Source organism: Lathamus discolor, chromosome 2 (genome assembly GCF_037157495.1).
Source record: "Lathamus discolor isolate bLatDis1 chromosome 2, bLatDis1.hap1, whole genome shotgun sequence".
Taxonomy (NCBI): domain Eukaryota; kingdom Metazoa; phylum Chordata; class Aves; order Psittaciformes; family Psittacidae; genus Lathamus; species Lathamus discolor.
The window spans coordinates 119,567,360-119,594,723 of NC_088885.1; the positions used below are offsets into that span (position 1 = coordinate 119,567,360).

Here is a 27,364-nt window from a genome sequence, read left to right on the forward strand (position 1 = left end):
AAGTATTAACTTATTTGTATTGCAGTGCTTGAATTTATAAAATCCATGGTCTATTTATTACCAAACTGATTTGTTTAAACACAAGCATTCTTCTGGGAGAGATGTCTTTCAGGAAGAAATCCTTCCTTTAGGGATTCCTTGCCAATCCTGGAGTTTAATATCCAAAATGAGCTTTGGCACTCAAACTCTTTGTGCTTTTTGGTACTTGCAGCTTGTGCTCAGATTTGCACAGATGCTGAGACTGCACTGGAAAAGTGGCCAAGGTGCTCCTGTCCGTCCCTTCATCCTGTTTTTTTTTATTTGGAAATCCTTGCTCCATTGACAAATTACATTACCCAGAATTCTGCATGTCAGTAAATGGGATATCTATAACATCTGTATTTAATGTGGTCTCTAAATAAGAGGGTTAGAGTGTTTATCAGTTTGCATCCAGATCTTCTGGATGGTTTGGCATGGAATAGTTGGATAATTCTCCAGTCCGAAGACTGATGAAGTGTGTCACAGCCTGGCATAAATGCCATGGACATTTCTTCAAACTAGCATTTCTTTATGTTCACTGAAATGTTTGATTCTAAAAGATGGTTGTTATTTTTATGACAGACCAGACTTCCTCACTGCACTGTGTTTATTCTGTTCATACAGACCTCATGGAGATAAATGCATGTGCTTCATTTAAGTACAAAAATAGCATCTGCTTGAATGATTTACCTGACCAATAATGGCATGCTATAAAGTTGTTTCAGACTCATAAAAAACTCTGAAGTATCATACTGGGTTCTAAGCAGGCACATTTTAAACAGAATAAAAAGCCAAACTGTACTGGATTCTTACCAGCCTTTCCAGATCATCAGGAGAAATAAGTTAAAGGTGTTACAGATAAGAGAAGAAATTACAGGCTGTTGCAGACACAACACATTCAGTCCCATTTTGTCTTTTCTGTTTGGTCAGGAGGTAAGTTTAAAATGAACTGTGGAAAGGAGATTGGGATGAATGTTTCATTTGCCCAGGAGGAGAACATGGTCCTTCAAATCAGTAGCGAAGTAGAGGGAAACCATCAGAAGTGTGGTCTGTTACTGAGCTGTTTTGAACAACAGTGTATGAAGATGTGATATAAAAATAGGTTTGTCCAAATTTCTACCCATCTGGACTGCTGTTCTCCCTCTCTCAGGACCCATGTAGAATCCACAGCAAAGTGCGGTGTATTTCCAATTGCAGGGAAACATGACAGACAGCCCCAGAGTGGCCAGAAGAAAAGGTCCTGTTTGCAAAAGGGAGAGTCAGTCTCTCTGAGCATCAGACAGGAGAAACATGGTTTCACAGGAACATACCAAGTGTCTTCCTTGAAAGCTGTGGGTTTTTTCCTTCCTTCGTTTTTTTATCTTCAGGTCCTCTGTTATCTGTAATCTGTAACTTGGTATCATCTGTGGTGTCAAGGAAGACCTGGCAACTGATTCAGTTTGTAAGTCTGCCCCTAAAACTAAAGCAAATATGACATTTAGCCAGTAATATGTGCTGTCTGCAATCACAGTCTCTAATCCAGGCATACACTCCTATGTGGGTAAGATCACATAAGGCATCTCTGAAAGAAAGAGTAGTTAAGAGATTCTGCAGGCCTTTCCCAGGCCTTTCCCCTCACTTCTGCAGGGGTACAGGGGTAACATGACCTCTCTAAATCAGTACTTGTTCAGAACCATTAATAACTTGGTACGCGGGGGTGCATATCACCTGAAGTTTTCCGATTTCCCTAATGCGTTCACACCTTTCCTCACTGCCATTCTCATCAGATCAGCTCTTCTTTCTCCTGTCATCATTCAAAAGTATTTTCAAGATGATAGAGGAATACTCCTGGATACCACTTCAAACTGGTCCTGCAATGAGACAGAGTTTCCTCTTCATCAGCCAAGAACATTCTCATTTCTGGTACTATTCTTTTTAACCTCATACTCTATAGCAATCTCTTATTGCCTGATCTTTATTCTTTTGTTCCTCTTTTTTGAAGGAATTATAGTGTAGTTTAGCTCTGATCTCTTTTCACGTTCTCCACCACATCCTTTGAGTGATTTTCTCCCATCAGCCTTTTACATGGCTGCATAATTCCTCCAATTCCTCCGTATTTTATAAGATCCAAAAACTGATAAAAAGTCAGTGGTAGAAGTCACCGTGACTTCCTTGGGAATCTTGTCAAGCTGGAATATTAATGTGCAGCCACGTTGTGCAACTGGGCTTTCAGACTCACTCTGAACTACTGTGAAACCTCAAGCTGTTCAGGAACATTGCTTCCAAATTGCCCCATTAATCTTTGTTTCTGAATCAGCTCTGGAATGTAACTACAAACGACTTTCTAGACCTACAAATTGCAGTCATGTCAGTTTTGGATTCCTCTTTAATATAACTATATTTATTACTTACCAAGCACCTGTGTGGTAAGGAGCCTGTGTAATAATTAGGTTATGTGTGACCCAGAATATCCGGAGTAGACATGCAGGTTATGGCTCGATGGATACCTCTTGAGTGACATTGATCCTATAAAGATATTTTTCCTTTGCTAACCATGAAAAGAGGAAAATATTTATGTCTTTAGTTTTAGTTCATTTAATTTCTGTTATGGCCAGGGAAGAGGACCCCGCACAAAGAGTAGTGCTTTGGCATGCTTCTTGAGCTGTTGAGAGTCCCCACTCAAACTGTAGGTGCACAGTGACACCTTCTGGAAGCTTGTCATGAGAGCTACTGAATAGCTTCTTGTCATCAGCTGGAAAATCACAATTTTTATTTGTAGAAACTAATTTCTTCTGGTCACTGTTTTGCCCAGACCTTTGTTACAGGTTCTATGATGTCGTTGGGACATAAACTAACAGAATGTTGCTGCGATGGGAGAAATTTTCTTCTAAAATCAACCCAAATGTGTGGGGTTTTTTAATGATTCCGAATAATTCAAAGGTTTGTGGAAAAAAGAAAAAGGAGGATAGAATTACAGGTGTATGCTAACCTCATGATTTAAAAACAGAAGTGTAGTTAGCATTACATTTTTAATTAATTATCAATATACAGAATACAGCGAGGCTTCAATTTGCCACACATGACAAATGAAATGAAGGGCATAGTTTCTTAATGTAGCTGTACTTCAGCAAAGATTTCATTTTTCTCTGTGTCATATTGCAGTTCCTAATCAGACCTCCTTTGCCCAAGCCACCAAATCTATCAATCTGCCAGAAACAAGTCACCCAGGATTTTAAGCACATAAGTTGTGCCACAGAACTCCATCCGAGGGCTCACAATCCCTACAGTGTCCGCATGCATCAGCTAGACTGAGGCCAGAACAGGGAGCAGAGTCACCTCTGAGCTGACACTGATGCAGAACATACATCTGGGAATGGCCAACCCTGATAAAGTACATCACCCCAGAAAATAACCTTACAGTGCTGAAATAATTAGAAAAGTACTAAGCAGAGCCATCAATAGCAAACAATTCTGGCTGCACTGAGATCAAAGCCAAGTCCAGCCATTACAATAACTTCTCAAGCATTAGACCTAACATAATGCGATCACAGCTTTTAGAATAAGACCTTAGCCCTCCATCAAAAGGATGAGAAACCCTTTGCTGTATATATATGCAGCCCAACAGATACATTTTGACAGTATGAATGGCATGGCATTGAGAGGAACTTCCCAGGGGGATTTTCACCTTTGGGTTTACACAGAATAAATTCTATTGGTGAATTAACACATTGCTATTAACATTGATGAAAAATCAAGTACTAACAGGCATCTCTGTGTGGGGGACAAGTCAGTTAATGCTCTGTGGAACCATGCAGGTCTGTGGTTGGTTTTACATGTTGGAAGACTGGTTTATTTTGCCTCTCATCATCATTGAACCTACGTCTTCTATTTGAAGTCAATTACCAATAGATTCATCAAGAGAAGTCACTTACACCTGTAAGGAACTGATGTTGAAAGAATACAAACATTTAAAAGTTCAACAAAGCTGTTTGCCATAATATCACTGGCATTATGTTCACTTTAATATATGGGTATTGAAAATGCATCTTTTAAATTCTTTTTTTTTTTTTTACATTTTAGTTTTTATTAAAAAAAAAGATGAAGCAAACACTAGAATACTGCTGATATATCAAAGAAAATTGAAGTACAACTAAAGTCCCTGGAAACTCATTTTACATCAGAAAATATCTCCGCTCCCAGAAAAGCCTATCAGTCTTCAAAGTGATTTGTAACAAGTGTACTTTCATGTCAATGAAAATAGTAAAAAATTGGCTTCTCCTTTCTGTTTGGATTGCTCCCTAATTCACTATGAATCAGTTTCATTCAGCAGTTTAGAAACTCTCAATTTAACAGTTGAAGTGAGCATGAAACACTAAAATAGACTGGTACGTGTAATTCGCCACACAAATGTGTATAACCTCTCCTTGGGCAAGGAGCAGAAGTACAGGTATGAGGCCCAGCAATCTGTTTTAACACAGAAAAGCAAAACAGGCCCCAAAAGAGCTGGTGTGTGCATTAGGTCACCCACTGAAGTCTGACTGTTGAAGAATGTGGAAATCAAAGTTATTAAAATACAGATACCTGTTCTATATTGCCTTTCTTGTAAGCTGTTCTTAACATTTTCAATGAGAACAAATAAAGAAAATGTGTCATACAAGTTTTCAGTAATAGCAAAATATTACTGTAGTCATAATAATAACAATGATAACAACACCTTTCTTCATTTCCACAAAGACAAAATCAGGAAAATATAGTAACTGGACAAGTCTGCAGAAAGAGAGAGAATGGAGTCTAAGAAACATACAAAGGGATAATATTAAATAGCAAGGGCACCCTCAGATGAAGCCATTTGTATCTGATGTGGAATAAAAGAAAACTACTGCATGTTGGATAGACTTCCCTCCTAAAAGTTTGTCAATAACTTATGTAGACTTAATGTGAAATGTTCAGGGGAGTCTATGTCATGGTCTAAGCTAAAGAGATTTTCTTTTCCTAATGCCTTACATACTAGTAGCTAGTACCAATACTGAAATTTAGTCCTGATTTAATTTTACCTTGCATGTTACAAATAAAGGTGCTAGTATATGGGATAATTTTATTAAACACACACTTTGCATGTAAACTCTCCATTTTCCATAACAGATTTTTTTGAAACAAAAACAAGACCCAAGCCAAATACTCCCATGCCTAACTAGATTGGCAGTATGTTTACATTTTGCTTTCTCTCTGTCCTAGTGAAGTTAAGCTGTACAAAGCAGAGTAGCAACGGCGATTAAGAGTAAGGTCACAGACATAGAATCATAGAATCATAGAATAGTTAGGGTTGGAAAGGACCTCAAGATATCTAGTTCCAACCCCCTGCCATGGGCAGGGACACCTCACACTAAACCATGCTACCCAGAGGTCTGTCCAACCTGGCCTTGAACACCTCTAGGGATGGAGCACTCACAACCTCCCTGGGCAACCCATTCCAGTGTCTCACCACCCTAACAGGAAAGAATTTCCTCCTTATATCCAGTCTAAACTTCCCCTGTTTAAGTTTTAACCCATTACCCCTTGTCCTGTCACTACAGTCACTGACGAAGAGTCCATCCCCAGCATCCCTATAGGCCCCCTTCAGACGCTGGAAGGCTGCTATGAGGTCTCCACGCAGCCTTCTCTTCTCCAGGCTGAACAGCCCCAACTTCCTCAGCCTGTCTTCATACGGGAGGTGCTCCAGTCCCCTGATCATCCTCGTGGCCCTCCTCTGGACTTGCTCCAACAGTTCCATGTCCTTTTTATGTTGAGGACACCAGAACTGCACACAATACTCCAGGTGAGGTCTCACGAGAGCAGAGCAGAGGAGCAGGATCACCTCTTTCGACCTGCTGGTCACGCTCCTTTTGATGCAGCCCAGGATACGGTTGGCTTTCTGGGCACACTGCCGGCTCATGTTCATTTTCTCATTGACCAACACCCCCAAGTCCTTCTCTGCAGGGCCGCTCTGAATCTCTTCTTTGCCCAACCTGTACCTGTGCCTGGGATTGCTCTGACCCAGGTGTAGGACCTTGCACTTGTCATGGTTGAACTTCATGAGGTTGGCATCAGCCCACCTCACAAGCGTGTCAAGGTCCCTCTGGATGGCATCCCTTCCCTGCAGCGTACCAACCGAACCACACAGCTTGGTGTCATCGGCAAACTTGCTGAGGGCGCACTCAATCCCACCATCCATGTCAGCGACGAAGATGTTGAACAGGACTGGTCCCAAAACCAATCCCTGAGAAACACCACTCGTTACTGGTCTCCAGCCAGACATTGAGCCATTGACCACAACTCTTTGTGTGCGGCCATCCAGCCAGTTCTTTATCCACCGAGTGGTCCATCCATCAAATTGATGTCTCTCCAATTTAGAGAAAAGGATGTCGTGCGGGACAGTGCTGAACGCTTTGCACAAGTCCAGGAAGATGACATCAACTGCTCTACCCCTGTCCATCAGTTCCGTCGCCCCATCATAGAAGGCCACCAAATTGGTCAGGCAGGATTTCCCCTTAGTGAAGCCATGCTGGCTGTCACCAAGCACCTTCTTGTTTTTCATGTGCCTTAGCATGCCTTCCAGGAGAATCTGCTCCAAGATTTTACCAGGCACAGAGATGAGACTGACTGGTCTGTAATTCCCCGGGTCTTCCATTTTCCCCTCCTTGAAAATGGGGGTTACATTTCCCTTTTTCCAGTCGTTGGGAACTTCACCTGACTACCATGATTTTTCAAGTATGATGGCCAATGGCTTAGCAACTTCATTTGCCAGCTCCTTCAGGAGCCGCGGATGGATTCCATCAGGTCCCATGGACTTGTGCATGTTCAGGTTTTTAAGACGGTCTTGAACCAGATCCCCTCCTACAGTGGGCCCAAGGTCTTCATTCTCACAGTCCCTGCGTCTGCCTTCCAAGACTTGGGTTGTGTGGTCTGAGCCTTTGCCAGTGATGACCGAGGCAAAGAAGTCATTCAGAACCTCAGCCTTCTCCAAATCCTGTGTAGCCAGTTCTCCCGAGAGCTTCCTCAGGGGGCCTACTTTGTCCCTGGTCTGTTTTTTATTCGCTACGTACCTGTAGAATCCCTTCCTGTTATCTTTAACATCCCTAGCCAAGTTTAATTCTAACTGGGCCTTAGCCTTCCTAACCTGGTCCCTAGCTTCCCGGACAACATCCCTGTATTCTTCCCAGGCTGCCTGTCCTTGCTTACACCTTTTATAAGCCTCTTTTTTCCTCTGAATTTTTCTCAGCAGCTCCTTGTCCATTGTCCTGGGTTCAGCAGTAGCAGTCATTTTTCTCTTTTTTAGTAGCTGGTGCAGCACTGTGTTTTGGCTTTTGGCCTGGGAACAGAGCTGATAACACAAATGTTTTAGTCTGACCAAGGACTTTCTGAGCCTCATGCTCTGCCAGGGAGGAGGGAAAGCCGAAAGGAAGCAGAGACAGGACACCTGACCCAAACTGACCAAAGAGGTATTCCATACCACAGCACGTCATGCCCAGGATGTAACGGAGAGTTACCCGGAAGCGCTAGTGGACTGCAGGGTTGGACGAGGTATCGGTCAGGTGGGGTTGGGTGAGTTATTGGTCGGCTGGTGGTGAGGTGTTGTATTCTCTTCCCTTGTTATTTCTCTTATCATTATTATCATTGGTGGTAGCAGCAGTGGTTTGTGTTATACCTTAGTTACTAAACTGTTCTTATCTTAACCAGTAGGAGTTGCATTCTTTTTGATTCTCCTCTCCGTCCCTCCAGGAGTAGAGGGAGGGAAAGAAGGGGGGGAGTGAGTGAACGAGCTGTGTGATTTTGTTTAAACCACGACATCCATCCAAGGAGGTCTCCTGGTCCTCCTGCTGCACTTCCTTCTAGTTGGGATGCAGCACTCCTGAGCTTGTAGCAGGCGATCCTTGAATATCAACCAGCAGTCTTGAGCTCCCCTGCCCTCCAGGGCTATATCCCATGGAACCTTACTAAGCAGGCTCCTGAAGAGGCCAAAGTCTGCTCTCCTGAAGTCCAGGGCAGTGAGCTTGCTGCACGCTCTTCTCACTGTCATGAGCATAGCATGCTACTCTGATGAATAAGGGAATTTTCTTTCACACATGAGAAATGCATGTTCAGATTCCTTCTAGGCATTTGAAGGGATTCAGTCTGTGTCTTTCAGCTCTTAAGGTCCCTCAATGTTAAAACCCATTTCAACAAAGTCCAAGCGCTTGTTTATGCAGTTCTGTCTTATAGAGCTCAACATCAGCCTACATCCACTATTCAGGGTGAAAAGAGAAGATGCCTATTTTTGAGAGCACTTTAAGCCTCCAAACTGCTCAGCTGTTTCAGGGATTTAGGTGGTTGCATACATATGCAATGAGGCAGATGTACCTGTCTACAGAGCTAGGTAGAGCTGGCTACAAGTACCAGGCATTGGAATATGCTTGGCTTAGGAGAGCATGAGTACCATCTCTTTATACAATGCTATACGCTATCACTGTGCATCACCAATACTGAAAAAAAAAAATAGCCATCTTTGATAAAGTGTTAGTTGATCATGCCCTTCCTGATAGGAATGCAAATGATGGAGCAAGACCATGCCTTCCAGAGGGGTTACACTATGCCAGTTTTTTAAACCTGAACTTGTTCAAGCATTCCTGCTAAGATTTAGAAAGCTACCTGGGACTGTAGTCCAGAGGGGGCTTAGGGGAGTCACATCCACTCACTGGTCTGGGAAATGACTGCCCTTCCTAGCAGAGTGTCTCGAGCTGGACTCAAAGGCCAGTGGTGTTAAGAGGTGTTTGATCTCAGGGCACATGCAGAACTACCATGGTACATTTACTGAGACTTTCTTCCCTTTTCTCTGCCAAGGAGTGAGCCAGTATCATTTAAGCTTAATTGGCAAACCTACAACACCTCCACGGGTCCTGTCCAGGCCTTGACAGTTGCAATTCAGCAGAGTAATGCATTTAACATCCCAGCTGTGTGCTCTGTGCCACGACCAAAAGGGCAGAGATTTGCAGAAGGGCACCTTGCCACCCTGACGGACAAACACTAAGTGGGGGTTTGGGGTGGGGCTTTCTATTTTTACCGCTCTCCTGGGAAAATTGTCCACCTTCTACCCTAGTTCACCTCTCTGAATAGACCTCGGGGAACTCTCTGCTGCTAAGCAACAGCAAGCTCTCCATATGTGCAGGAATGGCATCTTTCCCTGCTGGTCTCAGCTCTAACAAACACCTTCTCCAGGCACAAACAGCACCACAGCCATGTTCTCTCATTGCAGCAGCAGTGGCTTTAGCCTTCAAGGGCAGTGCCATCACTGTAGGAAGGGCGTTATTCATGCTGTGCGTACTTCAGTTCCTCTCTGTCTCTTTGATGGCAAGAGAATGGTTATAGGCCACAAATGGGGAATGTTTGGAGAAGGGCTGGGCTTGATGCAAAAATGGAGCCCTGAGTAGAAATAGGCAGAAATTATTGCTAGAGAAAAGGGAGGCAGAGACCGAACGGAAGCGATTTCTGTCTGTTCCTATTCCGGGCTCATGCTCTAGTAAGGTGGCTTTCTGTCTCCAGGACGTTGATACTCGGCAGGACGGAGCAATCATGCTGCCCTGCCACTGGCCGAGCAGAGCGTGCTCGCTGAGCAGCTGGGCGGGTTCAGGACCCTGGACAGAGCCGGTCGGCGGCGGCCCGGTGTGGGGTTGGGGGCTGCTTTTGGGGGCTGTTTTTCTTTGAGGGGTGCAGGTTGTAATTAGCCAACCTCTTCCCCGTGCTACTCCGGCACTATGGCCAGCCCTGAGCCCCACGGGGAACCGTCTCGGTACGAGAAGTCTCCTCCAGTCCTCTCCTGAAGGGCCAGCTTAGGAAAGTTAAGACCGGAGAGCGTGACTGCGGCGGGGAGAGGGGCAGCCCGGAGCACAGAGGCGCCGGCCGGCGGGGGTCGGAATAGCACCGCGGCGGAGGGGCTCCTCTCGGGGCTGGGCTGTGCAGGGCTCCCGCCTCCCCCGGTAACGCTTATTTTGTGTTTCTCTCTCTCTTCCCCCCCCCCGCCCCGTCACCCCGCTCCCACACCTCCCTGCACGCCGCAGACTCCGAGGCCTGCCGGGCCCCTCGCCCCGCTGTCAGCTCTGCTCTCCAGCCCCTTTCTGCGGCCGCAGCTCCCCGCCCGCCGGCCCTGCACACGCTTCATCTCGGCGCCCCGTCGGGACGCCACGGGGCCCCGCTTCGGCCCCACGGGCTTGGCGGCTCTGCTGGCCGGCACCGAGGCGGCCGCCCGCTGCCCGCTCGCCGCCCTGCTGCGGGGCCGCTGGGCTGAGCAGCCGCCGGCCCCGGCGCCGCCGCCGCCGCCCAGCCGCCTCTCCGCGGAGCGCCGGAGATGCCCAGCGTGCCACGGAGCCGCGCCGCCGCAGCCCCGCGCTGCCCCCGAGCCGCCCGGCGCCGTGAGTACCGCTCGCGGGGCCGCGTCCGCCCCTTCCTCCTCCTCCTCCTCTTCCTATTCCCCGCACCGGGAAAGCCGCTCCCGCCCACGTGCCCCCAGCCGACACCGGCGTGGGAGTCTCCAACGCTCCGCGGGCAAAGCCCGCTGCTTCCCATCTACCTCCTCCCCAAAACGCTCCCCGAAGCCAGCGGCTCCAGCAAGGCGGCTCCTGCGGCCGCCCTGCTCCGCAGCCGGTGCGTAGGAGGGAAGGGAGCACCCCCGACGGCAGGGCTGCCCGACAGGCATCCCGGGAAGGCGCAAAGCGTTCGCGCAGCCGGACAGGCTCGGTTTCACGGGAAGACCGTGTCGCTCTGCCTGGGGACAGCGGTGACCCGAGCCAGCCGCGGCCGTCCCGTTAACCCTTATCCCGCCGACGGACGCGCTGCGCCCTCCCAGTAGACTGGGTTTGGGTCTGCCCGAGGGGCCGCGGTGGCAGGGCGTTATCGGTGAATAGTCCCCAGAATGTGGCGGTGTCGGTAAGGGCGCTGCTGAAACGACCCCCCGGAGGAGCGGGGCGAGAGCCAGGCCCGACAGCCCCTACCCGGGGCACAGTTATTCCAGGGGCTACCGTGGCCGGGTGCATCGGCCCTGCTAAACCCGGAGAGCTAGACCGAGAGAGCCCGTCGGCGGCGAGCTGCGTGCCCAAGGAAGACAAGAGGCGGCTGAGGGAGAGGGAGGATGCATCCTGCAGTTATTTAAAATGCAAGCGTGCTCCAATCCCGGGTTTATAAGCACGACTCCTATTCTTTAAGGCATCTATGTACATTAGAACACCAGCACCGAGCCCCGCGGCGGCACCGCCGCCTCTGCAAGCCCTTCCCACCACCTCCCCTGCGCGCACACACTCTCACACGCACTCACGCTGGTTTCTCCGGCGTTCCCCCCCGCCGGCGCCGGCCCCATGGCTCCCCCCGCGCCCTCCCCACGCCGCCGGCGCCGTGCCGCCGCTGCGGCCGCTGCTCCCGTTGCAAACGGCCCCTGAAACGCAGCACTGCCCTGTGCTCGCCTCCCCGGAGACGGCCCGGCCGCAGCCCGCCCCGTCGTGCCTGGCCCGGAGGGGAGGGAGCGCGGGCGGCCGCCCTCGCTGCCCCCGGCTCCGGCCACGGCGGGCGAAGCCCATCCGCATCCTCGGCCAGCGTCGTGAGACGAGCCCGCGAGGGCCGGGCGCATGCGCGGGGCTGGCGAGCAGCCGTCCCCGGGCGGCCAGCCCGCCGCTACCGGAGGGGAAGCGGGCGAGGAATCCCGGCGGGGCCCCGCCGCCGACACCGTAAGTACCGCTCGGTCCCGCCCGGCAGCCGCCGGGCACCGCGGCACCGCGCCCCGGGCAGCCGCGACCCCCGTGCTGCAGCTGGTGCCGCCCCGGGGGCAGCGGGACGGGACGGGAGGCGCTGCCGACGGCGCCCTTCCCGGGAGCAAGCGCAGGGACCGGGCGCCAAAGGCGCTTCCTTTGGTCTCCCGGAGCGTCGGCAGCGCTGGGGCTCGCACCGCCCCGTCCCGTCCCGTCCTTCCCCACGGGCTCCCGGCGCCGCTCTCTCCGGGTCCCCAGCGTGTAACACCACCAGGCCACCGCGGCCCCGGGAGCGAGAGCAAGGCGCTCCCCCCGGGTTCGGCCCTTCGAGCCCCGCTCCGCGCCGCCTCCCTCGACCCAACGCTCGGGTCGATCGCTCTCTCCCGCCGTGCATCCAGGGGCCCTTCCTCTTCTCAAGAGTGCGGATGAAAGCAAGGCAGCATCCATGGCAGCATCCATCACCCCTCACCCACCTCCGCGAGGGGAGTCCCGCGGTGCGGCCGTTGTCGGAGCCTTCCCCTCCGAAGTTAGGGAGATGAGTAGCAGTAAGGAGAGTTCCCATATAGACTCTTCCAGTGTGAGCCTGCCACATCTCTTTCTGAGCTTCGTCATCGGCAGGTAATGAGAATTGGACACAACTGCAGAAAGTGAAATAAGATTGTCCTCATACATGCCAGTACGAGTTACAGTGGTTTAATACTGATGTAATTTACTTGATGTGCCCGTTCCATTATTTCATGTTTGCTACTGAAAAATGTAAGATCAAACTTTCCGTTAAGTGCTGCCAGCACAACATAAAGGTGAGGAGTCTCCTCGTACCTTTGTGCCCATTGCGCAAATGAACATCAGCATCAGGCCCAACACTCTGCGGAGCTGCATACTGTGGTGCCGGTGATGGCGTTGCTGGACTACGGAACCAAAACCAGTAACCATGAGTTCAGCTACACAGAGCACCAAAATTGCTATATCAGCTAGGAGTCATACTTGTGCTCTGGTTAAAATTAGGAGCGTCCTTCTAAACTAAGAGCATGTTCAACTCAACTGAACGTAAAACTAGCACTGTGATTTATAAAATGCTCTAAGATGAGAGAACAGCTACTTTATTTCCCCTTTAATTTCTTATCTACTTCCCTCCCCATCATTACTTCTTTAAGTAGCGTTGCTCTGGACCACAAATAGTTAACCATGGAAGCATCCCCTCAGCTGTTACACACCTCTTGAAAGGAACAGTTCGAATTTCACAGAGGGAGTAGTAGAGTTCAGCTTAAAGTACCAGGATGGAGTTGTCAGAGTACAAGGTTTCTGTGCTTCTTGGAGCCCAGGTCTCAAGGTGATGAACCTGAAGTGCAGACAGCTACAAAGACTCAGCCAGTTATCAAAATTCATCCCATCTTTTTTCCATCACTAGGCAAAGTTATCCCAAGGAGGCAGCAGGTCTTGGAAACACTGCGGAGATCTCCTAGTGTTCAGAAACAAGAGCATTCTTAGCTAGAGGTTCATGACTCTGAACTTTGTAGGCATCTTTTAAAATCTGTCATAGCCAGGTGAAGCAAAGCAGCCCAGGAAGTGTCATGACCCAAACAACAGTGCGCTAAGTCAAATCCAGCTTTCAGTTGGGTCTGGTAATACTGCTCCTGGCTGATGCTGTGCCATTTGGCAGTACAGCTGAGCTTGCAAGGCAGAGGGGTTGCTACCGCAGAGCATCCCCTGCCCAAGCAGCCAGATGCCAGTGCAGTTCAATCCGAAGTGAATCGCGACAATCGGAATCAATAGGAAAGGGTATGTGAATCACTACTTGATGCACCCCAGGGTGAGTCATCCCGATTCTAACCATCTTTCAGCCCAGTACAGTGTCAGTCAGCTCCTCACACAGTTCGATGTGAGTCAGATCTCGGCACCGAGTACAACATGAAATGAGTCACCAGCTAATACGGCACCATGTGACTCCCATACCCAGTGCGAGTTGTCAGAGCTTCTGTGTGATATGAGTCACTTCATAGTACAGTAAAATGGGCTTTTTGGAGACCATTCATAATTGAGCACAATGCAACCAAGCGCTCAGGAGGAGATGATGGGAGTGAGCAGAGCAATCTGCTCTGTGCACTGGTTTCACTGTTTGCATAGTGAAGAGGTTTGTAAAATATTAGGATGAATGAATTTTTTTTTAAAGCGAGCTGCATAAAAATAACTGGAAGCAAATACTTCCTCTGACATTAAAGGCAGCCAGGGCAGGGCTGAAGCAGCAGTAAAACTCCCAACATTGGAGAAGCCCAGGGTTTTTTTGCTTGTTTTTGCTTCCAAGAGAGCTGATCAACCAGTGTGAACTGACATATATCCACTGAGGCTGACTCCAGCTGCCACGGAAGACAAGGGCTGCCAGCAGCCTGGGCTATGCAGAGGAGGACTTGACACTGGTGTATCTTAACTGCAGTTCACAACCTGGTTTGTGCAGGGACTCAGCATGGAACTAAGTTACACCCATGTTGGTATTCGTTCTGCTCCACTATTGCAGTACCCACATAAATGGCTGGACCAGAGCAACAGGTTACTTTCTATCCAATTGGTGAAAAGTTTCTCATGTCTTTCCCATGTTACTGGAGAAATATGACAGAGAGTGACCCTGCTGATTGCATGTTAGAGTAATATCTGCAGTGAAGTATCTTGTGATAAAATCCAAACCAATACTTTGCAATACTACCAGAGAAGATACAGTGCATCCCTCTAAAAAAGAAAAAACAATAGGCAAAAATACTGAAACCCCGAGTAACCACATTTCTTAACAAGAAAGCAGAGTTTACTCAGAAAAATACTTCAGTGTAGGAAGTTTTCTGCAGACAGCGGGCTGATCTGGTGGCCAAATGTGCAGCACTGAATACCAGAGAAAAAGGAGCAGAAAATACCTAAGTTCTTGGTAAGAAAAAGACCTCGGTTACAGGTGACATGATCAAGGTACCATTACCGGTTACTATGTGGGTGTGAGAAGCTTTCAGCCATTCCTTTTGAAATGTAAAGCAATGCTTTAATCTGGATAAATGAACACAGCTCTTTCCAGCTGCTGCTCCTCTGGAAAAAGAAATTAAATAACCAGGTAAAGGCACTCAATTTCTGGACATTTTACATAAAAGCATCCCAGAATTGTTATTTAAGCCCACAGAATTTATCTATGCGATTTTATCCACTTAAGCCTTTGGCAGACTTGGGTGCAACAAGGATAGGAGAAGCTGTGTAATTCTGTGTGGCTGTCAGTCTCCTCTCTGGTAACCTCTGTCGGGCATTCACAAAGCCTCCACCATTTCAGTCACCCCACTATGATGTGCCAAAAAAATCACTTTCAAAGAGCTCTTGCTCTTAACTCCCTAAGTGGGCAATCCGATAACTATGCCTAAAGCCTGTGCACATGTGTGGGTGAGATCATTAACATCTATTATAATTCTTCTCTATCTAAAATAGTGCACTGCTTGATGCAGAAAGCCTGTGTGTCAGATTTGTCAATGAAGAGGAAGAAGCATGAGCATGGAGCTTCCTGTTCATATTTCAGTTGACAGTAAACTACCACAGGCTTTCAGTGAGAGTACACTGAGCAGCCCCAAATATTTCTAAATTAACAAAATACAGATTCAGAGATTTACTTAGCGCTTACCCCCAGCTTCAAGCCTCTTACGCCATTAGCAGATATGGACAGAATCTCTTTTTTCCAGCTCGCTGTTTATCATTATTGGAGGGATCTGAAGAGACAGTAGCAATGGCCAGAGTTCCGTACCCTCACCTAATGCCTGCTAAAAACCAACAGGTGGTTTTCCTTCTTTCATGCAGTTTGGATCAGGCCTCAGCTATTGACTGAAAAGTAGCCAGGCTGTGATGACCCCCATCTGGGCACTTGCTACCGCAGGACTTCACAGCCTGTGTAGTTCCTGTGAAAGCCCCATGCTGGGGCTGCACAGATCAGCCCTGAGGACAAGTTAAGGCTTGTCCACCTGCCTGAGTGTAATGCGTGCAAGGAGGAAACATTATGCCTAAGGAATTACATTTAATAGGATCTCTGCACTTTGAGCTGAGAAAATGTCATTGTGCTTTAGCATAAAAAAGAGGATAAAAGTATAAAATCCATTGTCTACAACCTTCCATGTCTTTTGTTTGGGGTTTATTTGGTTGGGGCTTTGTTTTGGTTTTAAATTTGACATTTGTGGCTTAGATTTTAAACATTCCTCCTTTGAAGACTATTTGCTTGGTAGCCCACCTTTTCTACTGAGACATTAGCAAATACTACAAATGTTACAACTAAGTTAAATATAATCTGAAGTGCTTTTAGCCAGGGAAACAGTTTCTGTTCCTGACCTCACACTCCTTTGCATTTATCAGGTTACATACAGAACTGCCTCATAATCTGAATGTCAGACAGGCATGCCTTGGAGTGGAAAAGGTACAACAGACATATGTATTCCAGTACATCAACATTACTCTTGAGGCATACCATAGGTTTTCCACTATTATCAAAAGCAGCTTTTTCAGATGCTTGCTTAAATCCCTGGATTTCTGGGTTTTTTTTTTTAAATTACATATTAGCATTCAGTAACAAGAGCTTGTACTTTATATCTGAATCATAGATGCTAATAGCTGGATAAGAAGCAAGAACGTGTGTCATTATTTTTCCTCTATTTTTGGTTTATTGCTTTTTAGGGATATATTTATAATGGACTAAATTTGTTATCATAATATAGAGAAGGACCTCACTCTCCCTGAGACATCCAGAAACTGCACCAGGCATTTGCATAGATGCTACATTAGATTGACTTGAAACAGTGAACTAACCAGAGATGAACTGATCAACTCAACTTCTACTTCCCTTTCTCAATTAAGTATTTGACAGTTCTGTGGATTCCTCCAGGCAGGACCCACTGTGCCTAGACAAGCTTATGTTTCAATGTGCTGACTAACATCCAGAGTGGAGAATATGGCCCTTCCAGAGACTCCAAGGCTGCAAAATTGATCCAACTCTACATAGATTGCATAGAGGAGACTTGTAAGTAGCCAGTGACTCAGAAATTGTTAGAAGAAACTTGCTGCAGATGCAGGAATGATCACTTAGGACAGTCTCTTGTACACAGTTTAGTGTAGTTAAATATTTGTGTGTAGCTCGAGATAACCATGAGGGATGGATCATGCATGTGCTGGAGCGGTCCAAAGGAGCATGGGCCAGCTGGATCTAAGAACTGTGCACAATTCAGAGAGTCTCATCTCATCCAGCCAACACCACCACAAGGACCTCTGCAACAGAAGCTCCTCTTGCCATCTGGACACTGACTGACTGTCCTGTTCAGGGACTTGATACTACCAAAATCAGATCCCACTGACTACCCAAGAACCAGCAGAATAGAACCTTTTAGTCTTTCCCTATACATATGAACCAGAAAGTCATATATTTTCTATTAAATCATGGCTACCAAGCCCTCACCAAGCAGACATAGGTGTCTTTGATAGTGCTGACATTACTTTGTACAGTCAAACTGATGTAATCGACCCAAATACATTTCATGTTATATCCAGCAATTGGCTAAAACTGTACCCAGGATGAGGTGAAACTGCTGGAGGTGGTAGAGGCTGAAGTCCTTTGGTTAGAAGTATCTCAACTCATTTCATCAGTAGTCTAAAAGTGATTCACAGAATTTCAGAATGGTTGAGGCTGGAAGGGACCTCTGGAGATCATCCAGCCCAACCCCATTACACAAGCAAGGCCAAGTGCAGCAGGTCACTCAGGGCCATGTTTAGTCAGGTTTTGAGTATTTCCAAGGGTGGAGACTCTACAAGCTCTCTGGGTAACCTGTGCCAGTGTTTGATCATCCTCACAGTGATTCATATTTTTTAATGTTTAAATGGAATTTCCTGTGTTTCAATTTGTGCCCATTGTCACTTACCCTTCCATTGAGCACCGGTGAGAAGAGCCTCGCTCCTTCTTCTTCATTGCTTCCCACAAGATATTTATACACGCCGTTAAGAAAACATGTGCAAGATAGAGTCCATCTCCAGTTTTTAAATCCCCTGTGCTTTCTTCTGCAACCCATTTTCAAGCAAGGCACGTAGCTGCTCCAGATGGTGGGGACAGAGAAGGCAGACCCTAATTCTCTAAGCACAGAGAGCATCCAGCACAGAGGGTTCTCACACAATTTGCTCATTCTCCTAGCACCTTCTGAGAGGTCTGGCAATCTGAGAAGATAAAGGAGGCACAGGGAGTTTAGAGCAGTGACATTTCCATTTTGGTGTCAGGGAGATAACCTACAGATAGAAAAGCCAGTTTTGATTGGCTTGTCCTTCCTCAGCAAGACAAATTTTAGGGTGTGGATCTGTCTTGTAGTACAGCAGCCTAGTAAGGGAGTTTAAGGTAACAGAATTAAACAAGAGACCAGGCAGCACCTGAGGTTTTTGAAATCCGGGTATATTCAGGGATAAACTTGCCACAAAATAGGTTGATGAATCCCTCCACTAGGACTCAGAAGTAACTTCTCCTGGACCTTCCTCTCTTACCTTGAAGCGGCCTCAGTCTTAAAGAGGGAAAGCGCTAAAGCTCAGTGAGGCTACCCAAGTGACATAAGAAAACCCCCCAAAACAGAGAAGTAATTTGAGCCTGAACCTGCGAGATGTTAGTCTTCCTGAATTTAAAAGGACATAAATAAAAACAGAACAGAATCCCAAAGGTCTGAATCTTAACTATTTAAAGAAATGTACCTAGAAGCCTGAACACACTTAAACTACTGTGGAAAAACTAAAACCATCCATCTCTACATGCACCTTATACTCGGAACAGTAAGAATTCTCTCACAGAATAAATACAAAACTATTCAGAGTGGAAAGAGAGAACAATAGTTTAAGCGCACCAATGCACGTTCACCCTCTGCATTTTCTTAGTTAGATGGAAAAGGTCACTCTCAGTGGTAAGATAAAACTCTCCCTGTTTGTAACCATCTGTGTAAATGCAGCCAGGAAGCAGAAGGAGGATTTTTAAACAAAACATTTATATTTTGAAGAAAGGCATTTCAGACAATTCATAACACCTCTGCATAGCACCACCTGGTACTAAGTCCAACCCAAGATATGAAGTCACTTTTCTCTACAGCATAAATAGTACCAGATCAGATCCTCAGCTGGTATAAATCCTCTTCTCTTCACTGGCCATAATGAAGTGATGTAGTTTTTCAGCAACTGAAAATGTGACACATGCTACACGTAATCAGCATTAATACTTCAAAATTGCATGTATAATTGTCTCTTATCACAACAAGATCTTGATGTCCCAAAGAAAACATCCTCTTTGTTGACAGACATACTTATACTTGATCGTCCTGGGAAATGAAACAGAAAATACTTGACACTAGCCAGTAGCAAATCCGTTTAAACGCAGATACCAATTGCACACCATGCAAATTAAAACCTTGGAAAGAACAGCTCCATCTCAGTTTTATTTCAGAGTGTCAGCATTTCATGTCAGAGCTATTCAGACCAAGTAAGTGACTGTCCTGGGGGGGGGGTGGTGTGACAACAGGCTGTATTTATCAATTGCCATTTTCAAGGTGCACACCTGGTAATAAGGAACAGAATATTTTGGCTGATGGCAGAACAGTTGCATTGATGTTTAGAGAAAATGCACCAAGTTTATTTATTTTTTCTAACTGCATTATGTAATTTCTCTGTGGAGAGAAATCTGCCCAGTTCAATAGCAAGTTCTTTCTCACTTCAATGATGTATTGACTGAAAACCAGTCTCCTGTCAGACTTAAGTGATCTACCTGACAGGGCCACGTGTAGGCGGATGGCTGTACACCTTGCTCTCCTCAGGAGTGCACCCTTTTGTTCTACAGCCAAATAGCACCTCTGAACTATGTCTCATCCTTTAATGCACTTGCTTTTACACACACTTCAGCTCTCAGAGCTCCTTAAGCTCCAAAGTCTTCCAACTGATTGCTACTACTAAGGTTTTCCCTGCCCAGCTCTGTACCTGCATTTCTCTGCAACATCATACTACTGGTTTAAGAAAATGGAGATCATTATTTGAGCATCACAGTCAGGTTGTGGGGTCAAGTTTAGGCCACCTCTTACGGTACTTAATGACATACAGGAGCTGGTCGGAGAGCAATACCCATGTGCCTCTTACCCTTTTTCTTCACTCCACCACTTGTGTAGCTAAATGTAGGTGTCAACAGATATAATTTCCTTTACAACTTCAAAGTAAGCTGTTAGATCAAAATGCTGTTGATGATTCAGATTTTTTCATTATTAAAACAACCTGATCACCCACAATAGCAGTCTAGCAAATAAGGAAAGCCCTCTTGGACAATTAGCAGTCACACTTCCACTGGTTTTGGTTACAGTTTGTTGAGGCTCTTTGGATTAATAATGTGCAAGAATGAACTTGAAGAGGTTGTTAATCGCTGGTACCATGTACTATAGCAGTAGGAGCCACAGGTGAATAATCCTTCAACAAATACATACTGTTAATCTCATCATTGATGGAAAGAACACAGGCACTAGGTTTACTAATTGGTTTTACACAGTACATCATCCAGTCTGACCATCTGATGTCCCAAATTAACAACCGTAACATCTTTTTACTTGGACGTCTAAAAAAACAAATCCTCTCCTTTTTGCACTCGAGCAACTGAAGTCTACTGAGGGCAAAAAACCAGCCACCTCCATTCCCACAGACCCACAAGTCAGCCAAGCAACTGTTTAAATTGCTGCTAGTGTGGGCTATGCTACAAAGAAACAAGGAATTTTTGTAAATTACTCAAATAATATTCACTGGAGATGCTCCTAAATCTACTGTCCACTCCTGCACACAGCACAACCCAAAACAGTAATTGGAGCAGTTGTCTGGAAAGGCTCATTACGCCGCTGTGGTAGCTGCAGCAAGAAGCAGCAAAGCATGATGGAGAACTTGGACAACCCACAGTGAAATTCTGGATATAGTAGAGGTAGCAGGAAAACAACTACATACATAAAACAAGGCTTTCTGTTTGCATCCCATTAATGGCTCTGTCATTAGCTCATTGCAAGATCTCATCTCTAAGACTTTTTTCCATACACCTTCCAAGATCATTATACTGCTCTGTGTACAGTCATACTTGGATAGCCTTAATACTTTTTAAGGTACTTTTCTTTGAAAAACAGTCCTTAGATGACTTGCACAAACTCAGTGTCTGTGCCTTTGTTTCTGTTCCAGCCAAGCAGCAGTTTATGGGAGAGCAAAAGCAGCAGATAGAGAGCTCATAGTAAACTTCTTATACCGCCATGCACAGCTGCAAAACTAGGGTTTGGGTTTCCCTGGTTTACCTCTTTTCTTTTTTTTTTTCTTTTTTTTTTTTTTTTAATTATATCTCTTTTGTAAAAAGCAAAAAAAAATTTAGAAAGTCACTATATATCCATTAATATACATGTGAAATTAAGACGTCCTTTAGGCAGAGCCCATCTCTTACTATACATTCAGTGGCTCATGTCTGGCCGTGCATGATCTCAGTACAATCACAGTGATACACCCTTGAAACAAATTGTGCTGCAAACATGAACATTTTCACTTTAGTATACAATTCTGGTTAGAGGGCGAACCACAAAAACCTAGACTTCTAATGTAAGACATCCGTTTCTGCAGATTAATCATTCCTATGTAGCCAAAGGGAGCTGGTCCAGGTGGAAAGGTTAGATAGAATGATGTGCTTGACAATAGCTAGGGGAAAAAAAAAAGCAGGGAAGAATTAAGTTAGAAAAATGATGCTGGGATGGATCACTTACTCATTGCTTGTGCTGTGAACTGGACCAGTCTGATACGTTTTTGTCTTAATACTATCTGCCAAAGGAGTTTCTACAACTTTGTAATAACCTGCACCGGTGCTCAGCTCTCTACCTTGCTATCTATAAAAAACAAGCCTAGATTTTACTTAGCCCAAGCTAACTCATTATTACTCTCTGAAAGAAACAGAGAATAGAACACCATAACCTTTTACTGATCAGATGATCAATATGCTTCTCAGTTCCCCTTTCTACATTAACAACCCAAACTCCTAGTTTTTCTACATAAATCATACTTTCTAAACATCTTGTTAGATAGAAAAGATACTCTTTCTTGGCATGCAATACCCATAGTAGTTGCACAGAGGAGTAAATTATTTCCTGTATCTTGCCACAGTATTCCTGTTAATACACCACAGAAGTCGCATCCAAATTAGTTTGTGATCCACTCCAAATCTCTATCAAATGTACAATATGACGGAAAACTGCCACAGGAAATACATGCACGATAATCACTGAAGAGTTCTGTAATTCAAGAGCTTGGGTTGTCTTTAAGCCAATGGATACATTCTAGTCCTATTTCTCTTATTTCCCATTAACTCTAATACAGCTCTGTTATGAAAGCATCTAAAAATATCTTTCAAAGAAAGTCTTCACCACATAAATGACCAAATCTACTTGCTTACTCAATAAGTTGGCATACACCTGACAAATAAAAATGAAAATGTATCATTTAATCTGAAAAAGTGTGTCTTGAATTTTTGTGTTGCTCGCTTCTTCATTTTCTGCAAACTGTGTGAAATATCATGCAATGATGAACATTTATAAAAACCCATAGCACCAGAAAACATACAAGTAAGGCGTATGATTCAGAAGTGAAACAAAGACGCAATGCTGCTGGCCAGTTTTTGCCATACAGCTACTTCTATATTCTTCCTTTTCATTGAAGACATCAAAGAGCAATTCTGAAGAACCTGAAATGGTAACAATGGATCCAGAAGACTGCTTGAATTAAGTCGCAGTGGGATGGGATAGGGAGGAAGAGTGTATTCTTCCTACTTCTGCCATCCTTTACCTTTCTTCTTAGAAAAAAAAAGCAAAGAGGAAGCGGCTTTTCTACTTCAGACCATTGTCAGTTCAATTGTAATAGGGATTAGAGATATGAATGTGTGAACTATCCACATAAAACATCTCAAAAGTGAGAGTAGCCAGATTAGTCTGTATAAACTGCAAAGTTTCTCAATCCAAACTATGCTTTTGTAATCGGTAATGTTTACTGTCCAAAGCAGTCCAAAGTTAGATACGTTATCACTCCAATAATGGTTTATACGCTATCATTTTCAAATCAAAATACAAAGATACTCTATTTTAAAAAGTGTAGGTATCTGGGAGGGAATTAGTATTTAGGGCTTCATTCTATTCCTGTGAATCTAAAACTCTGAAGGAAAGAGATCTGAATCCACAAATATATTCTACGTTTTGCCTTTATTCTTCTACATTTTCAAACAAGAAAGATTGTGGGGGTTTTAGGAGCCATGTTCTTGCTCTCATTTTCTATTTCTGGGCATTTAGAGATTGCTTGTTAGATTAGGTGAACAGAGTTACAAAATGGGTTATCATTTCTGTCTGTATTGTTGTTCTTACATTTTATTCTCCCTACAAACAGGTGCATCTTCTTCTCAGCATGTCATGCATTTACGCTTGGGAGAGTGGGTGGTTCTCACAGAAATAAAAAGTATTAAGCTCTGTAAGAAACAAATTCTGCATAAAAAAAAACATTCCAGCAAAATGTAATGCTGCACTCTGACGAAATAATCTCCTTTTTTCTCCTGACACTTCTTTGGAGTCTGTGGCAATGCCTGTGCATTCTCCCTCAAGTTACAACAGCAATATTTCCTAAACCTGGCTGAGCATTTCAGAAAGGAAGACAACTTTTAACCCTCCAGTGTTCAGTTCATCAGGTTATGAACTTCCATGTCTTGTATTCAATTATCAATTTTAAAAGAACTCAAAATCGGTAGCAGCTAATTTTAATTCCTCCACAGCTGTCATGGCCTCAAAAGGTTTAGCAACCTGAAAAAACCCTACACACACAGGAAACCCATGGCACAGGAGGATGACTAGTAACGTATCCAAAAATCAAATACAACCAAAAGAAAGACACTCATCTTTGTACAAGCTGGCATTTCATCTATAAAAGACATATGTCACTTAGATGTGGCACAACACGCAGCATAATAGGGAGAGCATTAAGTGCTGTAGAGCAGGTTTGAAGCTCATAGAGAGAGAGGTCAGAAAGGGACAGGGACTTCAAGGGTGCTTGTCATTAACACCCCTTCTCTGCACAGTCTGCAGAATCCAGGCTCCAAAAAGGTGTCCTAGAACAGTGCAAAAAACATGACCAGTGCTTCCACAAAAAATTGTTTCATGCCGTCTTCAGCTGGGGAGGCAACCAAAAACCTGAACGTTAAATACTAACATCCAGTTGTGTGCTTTCTCCATTAGTAATTACTCATCTTACAGAAACAACTGACAACTCCTTGAGAGAAACACACATTAAAGAAACTGTGGCAGTCAGACCTATAATGGACAGACAAGCACTGGCCCTTTCCCTTTGCTACAGGGCATCCAGCAGGTTTGAGACATATCACCAAAGGCCAGATTTTCAGGAAAGCTCAGAAGTATCACTCAAGCATCACTCAGCCTCTGCACTGGGCTAATCAAGAGAAAGAAACAAAGAAAGAAAATAGGCTCTAACTACTTCTACTCTGTACCATTTCTTTTAGGACTGGCCTTTAAGTCAAAACCTCAGGAAACCCTTTTCAGCTCCTGGGCTTATGTATCATGGTACTAAGCTGCAGTTCTTTGAGAGCCCTCACTTCCATTTTTTGCTCTCTGTATTATCACTCCCTTCTCTTTGTATTCCCACCCATGGGCAGAATTCATTAGCCCTTTGCCTTCCATCAGAGCACTTAAATGAGTATATCTTCCAAAGCATTCAACACCCAAGAGCTTCTGTGGGGGGAAAAAAAACTAAAAAAAAAAAAAAAAAACCTAAAAAAAAAAAATCAGGCATTTAGCTTTTCAATTCCTCTAGGGCTGTGGCCTTCAGCACTTCTTGGTAAGACTTTTAAGGCAAATAAAAGGAAAAAAAAGAGATATAAATGTTTCTTACTTCCTCCTTTTCTTGCTGTCTTGTAGCCCATGGGATCAGAGCGGATGGAGATGCGCAAACGGCAGATGTCTACGACCCAGGAGACCCCAGGTTCTGCACAGGCTCCGCTCAGCGCAGGAAATCGAGGGTCCAATGCCTGCTGCTTTTGTTGGTGCTGCTGCTGCAGCTGCTCATGGTAACCCCTCTCATTCAAGTCTCTGGGGAACAGAACAGCAGGGGAGGGAGGCAATAGCCAGCATATAGACAACACAAGCCAAACAAAACAGCTGGGTTATTCTGCAAGTCTGGAACTAAGAGAGATTACTGTGCTCTAGCACTATGCACAACCTTCTACTCTAGTTTACTCTATTTTATTTTATTTTTACTCTGCCATTGAAATAATGTTTTTTTTTAAATAATCTCTGTACAGTATCTCTGTTGTACTTCAGTTGTCAATACTGTGTAATAGAAGGTCTGTTTCATGCATGACTGGTTCTTCTCAGCCTTGAGCTTCAACAGGGTTTCCACTAAAAACTGAAAGCAATACCAGGCTATGTCACTGCTTTAGATTCAGGACTGGGACTTAACAAGCAGCACAGACTGTTAAGTGGAGTTAGGAGAAGGTGGTAGAATTTGTAGGTCAGAAAGCAAACAACCAGGTGCCCAACACTGTTCAAAGGCAACTGGATCTGTTGTCATTAATTACTGTTGCCAGCTGATCTTAGGATCAGAGACTTCAAACATTGTGGGTATTTGCTGAAGATGAGGAGTTAAGCAAAACATAATTCAGAAGAAATCCCATGACAAGTGTTAAGGAGGAACATTTATAAAGGAATCAAAGCAAGAGGAAAAGGAATCACTCGGTTCCTTAAATTAATGATGTGTTCACATCTCTCTCTTACCAGCTCCTCCAGATCCAAGTGATTTCATTCAAAACAAAAGCTTCCCCTACTCAAAGTCCTGTATTTGGTTCAAGGCCAAATGTTAACTAATGGGAAAGATCAGAACTTGCACTGAAATAAAAAGTCTTAAACAACTGTAGGAGTTCAACCAAAACACTGAGAGCAAGCTGAGTGCTTCTTACAAATGCACTATCCACCATATACACACCTCAAAGCAAGCAAACCTGGCACTGAGGTGAAGGGAAGAAGTCAGAAATAACATTATAGCCCAGACTAGGCAATTAATCCACCATTTTTTTCCAACAGGAGCTGACACAAGTGCTTTGGAGTATTCCATTAAAGGCAAGAGCAGGTTGATCACTCCTTTGCTATTAGTACTCATCAGAAGCAGAGATACCTACTTCTGCCCTCCCAAATGCAAATAGTTAACATTTTGTAAGGACTAGAGGGTGCTTGGAGTTCTTTTGCAAGATGCCAAGTACTCTGGCTGTGATCCCACCAAGTTTTTCAGGAGGTGCTTAGAGGCAAACTATGGGAGAGTTTAAGGAAACATTAAATACTGTACCCATACAGGATCGGAGCCTGCCGCCTCACAGGACTGCATCTTAAAGCATCCCAATACAAATTCCAGTGTCATCTGCATACCTGTCCAGTGCAATCTTATAGAATCATACAGAATGGTTATAGAATGGTTAAAGGTTCCACAGAATGGACTCTCAAGTGGCTCAGTCTAGAGTTGCATTACACAAACACAAGTCTTTCCATAAAAGGGAAAAAATAAGGCACATTTATCTACTAAGAGTACATCAAATCTGCATTCTCTTTTAAATTGTTGATAAACTGCTTTTTTGCCATTTTACCTGATATTTTGCAGGATGCTCATTTTCTGTGCACCTCGCTATTCAAACAATTCAAAGAAAGCAATTTACTCAATAGGGTCTGTGAAAGTACCTGAATTTCATGATGCCTAACATTCCTATTTGCATTTCAGAATCACCTGGGAAACCAGAATAGGCTTCAAAACAGAGCAGCTTGTTTTAGCTTTAAAATAATTTGATTTTTTTGAGAACAATTGTTTTCTAGTAGCAAGAAATGCAAAACAAACCGTAATTATGCTATTTATATTCCCTATTCATAGAGCTTTTCCTCAAAATAGCTCAAGCACTTTGAACAGAAAAATTATGAATAGGAATAAAAATAGCAGTCTACATGAGTCATGCAGCTAAGTTGCTGAACATCCAATATTCAGCATACTCTTAATAGTAGATTTAGAGTGAAGAATTAGTGAAATGAGTCTCAGCTGGATGCTCAGAGCTTGCGTTCATTTCTACAGCCACAACTCAAGCCTCCAACCTGTTACTTTCCAAATCCTAAGATGATGCAGTATTGCTCTAGTCTGTTTTTCTTTACCTGGGAAAGAGCCTGCCTGAGAGGCATTTTCTGAGGAATGACATGTTCTCTTAAAGAAGCTGTTATTGCTTTTGTCTTTTTTCCCCTTTTATGCATTATCCTATGAAGACACTTACCTTTTCTATTGGGTCTGTTGGTTCCCCTCAATCCAAAAATAACTGACAAGCATATCACTTCTTCTGTGGGTGTGAGGAGTTCATAATATACCACTTTTCATATTAAAAAAAGGGCAGAATCCTATATATCCCAAAAGAACAGAGAACTAACAATACTACTTAGTTTTTAAATCTTATTCTGAAATGGTGAACTGAAATCACAGAATCATAGAATGGTTTGAGTTGGAAGTGACCTTAAAGCTCATCCAGTTCCAACTGCCTGCCA

General features: G+C 44.7%; 1 protein-coding gene and 1 long non-coding RNA gene across 11 annotated transcripts in view; one reads left to right on the forward strand and one right to left on the reverse strand.

Moving 5' to 3' along the window:
* The window catches only part of RGS20 (regulator of G protein signaling 20), a 51,551-nt gene that overhangs the window by 16,762 nt on the left and 7,425 nt on the right, over positions 1–27,364 (forward strand). For 4 of the 7 annotated variants that reach the window (XM_065668265.1, XM_065668262.1, XM_065668263.1 and 1 more), the window contains one exon: positions 24,719–24,867. In XM_065668265.1, coding sequence (XP_065524337.1) covers positions 24,719–24,867 — 149 coding nt within the window. Of the gene's footprint in view, positions 1–10,335; positions 10,419–11,285; positions 11,724–23,430; positions 23,479–24,718; positions 24,868–27,364 lie in introns of those variants that run through there. The other 3 variants (XM_065668267.1, XM_065668264.1, XM_065668268.1) reach the window with 3 other exon arrangements.
* LOC136008673 (uncharacterized) lies at positions 639–27,303 on the reverse strand. Of its 4 annotated transcripts, XR_010610191.1 has the most exons (6): positions 24,693–27,302; positions 17,657–17,945; positions 14,704–14,807; positions 12,959–13,203; positions 12,218–12,382; positions 639–1,477 (listed from the first exon to the last, which is right to left on the reverse strand). It is a non-coding gene; the product is annotated as an uncharacterized LOC136008673 (long non-coding RNA). The 4 variants fall into 4 exon arrangements; XR_010610189.1 differs by lacking the exon at positions 639–1,477 and having other exon boundaries at positions 11,797–12,263; positions 12,564–13,203; positions 24,693–27,303; XR_010610190.1 differs by lacking the exon at positions 639–1,477 and having other exon boundaries at positions 11,797–12,382; positions 24,693–27,300.